At 57.6% G+C, this 2,516-nt stretch overlaps 1 protein-coding gene across 1 annotated transcript in view; it reads right to left on the reverse strand.

Moving 5' to 3' along the window:
• Positions 1–2,516, reverse strand: part of AGRN (agrin) — a gene marked incomplete at its 5' end in the record, with an annotated part of 61,728 nt that overhangs the window by 12,875 nt on the left and 46,337 nt on the right. The window contains 4 exons of the mRNA XM_031062541.1: positions 6–27; positions 426–641; positions 1,704–1,896; positions 2,421–2,511. Coding sequence (XP_030918401.1) covers positions 6–27; positions 426–641; positions 1,704–1,896; positions 2,421–2,511 — 522 coding nt within the window. The remainder of the gene's footprint in view (positions 1–5; positions 28–425; positions 642–1,703; positions 1,897–2,420; positions 2,512–2,516) is intronic.

Below are 2,516 nucleotides of genomic sequence, written 5' to 3' on the forward strand. Positions count from 1 at the left end.
CCCGCGGCACCCGTGCGCTCGGCCGCCCTGAGGGGACAGGGGCACAGGGCTTGTACCAGGGGGGTACAGGGTTTGTACCAGGGGGTTCTAGAATGGCCCTCATGCACTCAGCCACCCTGAGGGGACAGGGGCACAGGGCTTGTACCAGGGGGCACAGGGGGTTCTGGGGGGCGGCAGTGATGGGGTGATACCCACGGAGGGCCGGAGTGGGCACGGTGGGAGGGAGGGCAGAGGTGAGGGTGAGATGGGAGATGGCTCTGCGTTGGCACTGCCACAGGGACAGTGGCACATTCACGGGGCAGCGCCACCCTCACATGGCCAGTGCCACCCTCCAGTCCCAGTGTCACCCTCACAAGGGCAGTGCCACCTTCACAGTGCCACCCACCAGGCCCAGTGCCACCTCCCAGCCCCACGGCCCCACTCACAGCGCCATGTGCTCGTGGGGCACTCCCCCGATGAAGAGCTCGGTGTCCAGGTTGAGCCCGTCGGTGCCCGGGGGGCTGTGCCCGCTCACCGGGGGCTCCCCGTCCACGGCCAGCGTGCCCGTGCGCCGGTTCCGCGTCACCAGCAGCCGGTGCCAGCGCCCCGGCTCCACCGGCACCCGGCTGGTGACCGTGCCCGTGCCAGAGCCCGTGTCAAACCTGGCAAAACATGGCTTGGTGTTCTTCAAGGTGCCAGCTGGGCTGTGCCAGGCGTCACTGGCACTGGGAGCACGTGGAGACCCTCTCCCTCCCTCCCTATTTCTCTCTGCCTCTTTCCTTCCCTCCCTCCTTCTCTTCTTGTCTCTTCCCTCTCTCCTTCTCTCCTCTTTCCCCTCCCTCCTTCCCTTTTCCATCCCTCCTCTTGTCTCCTTCCCCTCCCTCCCTCCTTCTCTCTCTCTCTCCCCTCCTTCTCTCCATCTTTCCCTCTCTCCCTCCCTCTCCCCTCCATTTTTCCCTCCTTCTCTCCCCATCTTTCCATCCCTCCTTCCCTTCCCTTCCTCCCTCTCTCTCTCCCTCCCTCCCTGCCCTGCCTTCCCCCTCCCTCACTCAAACCCATCCCCGTTGGATTCTGGAATACAAAAAAAGCCACTCTGGTTCTTTCCTCCCTTCCCTTTTTTCCTCCCTCTCCACACTTCTCATCCCAGTTAAAAAAAACCCACCAAAAAAAGATGTCTCAAAAAAACCCAACCTGCCAAAAAAACCCCAAACCTGCCAAAAAACCAACCTGCCAAAAAACCCAACCTCCCACACTTGGGAGCTTTTTGAACTCACTCAAAGTGAATTCACTTCACTGAAAAGAGGGAATGAGTTCCCTCAGTTTTCCAGCCACATTCCCACAAAAAACAAACAAACAAACAAAAAAATCAGGGTTTTTGTCTACTTTGAGGCCTTTTAGGATACAAATTCCCCTTCTTGGGATGCAAATTCCCAGTTCTGGGTCCTGGGGCTCACCTGAGCTCGAGTATTCCACTCCCCCAAAAAATATTTAAAAATCCTGATTTTTGTCCACTTTGAGGCTTTTTAGGATACAAATTCTCCCTCTTGGGATGCAAATTCCCTGTCTTGGGTCCTGGGGCTTACCTGAGCTCAAGTATACCAACCCCACCCTCCCAAAAACCAAAAAATCCCAATTTTTGTCCATTTGGAGGCCTTTTAGGATGCCAGTCCCCCTGCTGGGATACAAACTGCCCCTTCCAGGACGCAATGCCCACGCCAGCTGACCTGAGCTCCACGAAGCCCCCGAGCAGCGCCAGGGAGATGAAGTCCTTGCCGTGGCGCTGGGCGTTGTAGAGGAGCAGCCCGCGGGGCTCGAGCGCGCGGAACTCCATGGAGATCCTGACGGTGTGGTAGGCGCGCATGGTCCGGAACGCCAGCACCGAGGCGCCCCCGAAACTGGGGATGGACCCACTGGGGGCTGGGGGGAAACGGGGGGAATGGGGGGATAAAAGCACAGTTCAAATGACAAATAGTTTGTTGCAGTGTATCAATGCCTTCTATTTATCCCTCCCCGCAGGGGGGCTAGTCCTGCAATGTCATCTTTAAAGGGAAGAGAGGGAAAAAAAGGGGGGGAAAAAGGGGGGGAAAAAGGGGGGGAAAAGGCAACTTTTATTGAGCTTTGGTTCATGACAAGGGCCACTTGTCTGTGCCTCCCTTAGGGGTGATCCAGGACTCCAAATGCCATTAAACCAGCAGGGCTGGACACCCATTGTCATTTTCTATGGGATTTGGGAGGTCAAATCCCATTAAACCAGCAGGGCTGGACGCCCACAGCTTGCAGAGCTCCAGGTGAGTGGGTTTTTAGCTGTTTTCCCATCCCTGGAAATGCCCAAATCCAGTCTGGCACAACCTGGCACAGGGAGGGTGGCATCCTACCCACATCAAGGGGTGGGAAGCGACTTTTAAGCCCCCAAATCTGTGCTTTCTCACATCCCCACCTACATTTCTCACAGAGAGCCCCTCCTGTGCCCGCGGGGCAGCTGCAGGTGAAGCGGTGCCCGTCGTCCTGGCAGGTGCCTCTGTGCAAGCAGGGCTGGG

The sequence above is a fragment of the Geospiza fortis genome, unplaced genomic scaffold, assembly GCF_000277835.1.
Source record: "Geospiza fortis unplaced genomic scaffold, GeoFor_1.0 scaffold662, whole genome shotgun sequence".
NCBI classification, from domain to species: Eukaryota; Metazoa; Chordata; class Aves; order Passeriformes; family Thraupidae; genus Geospiza; species Geospiza fortis.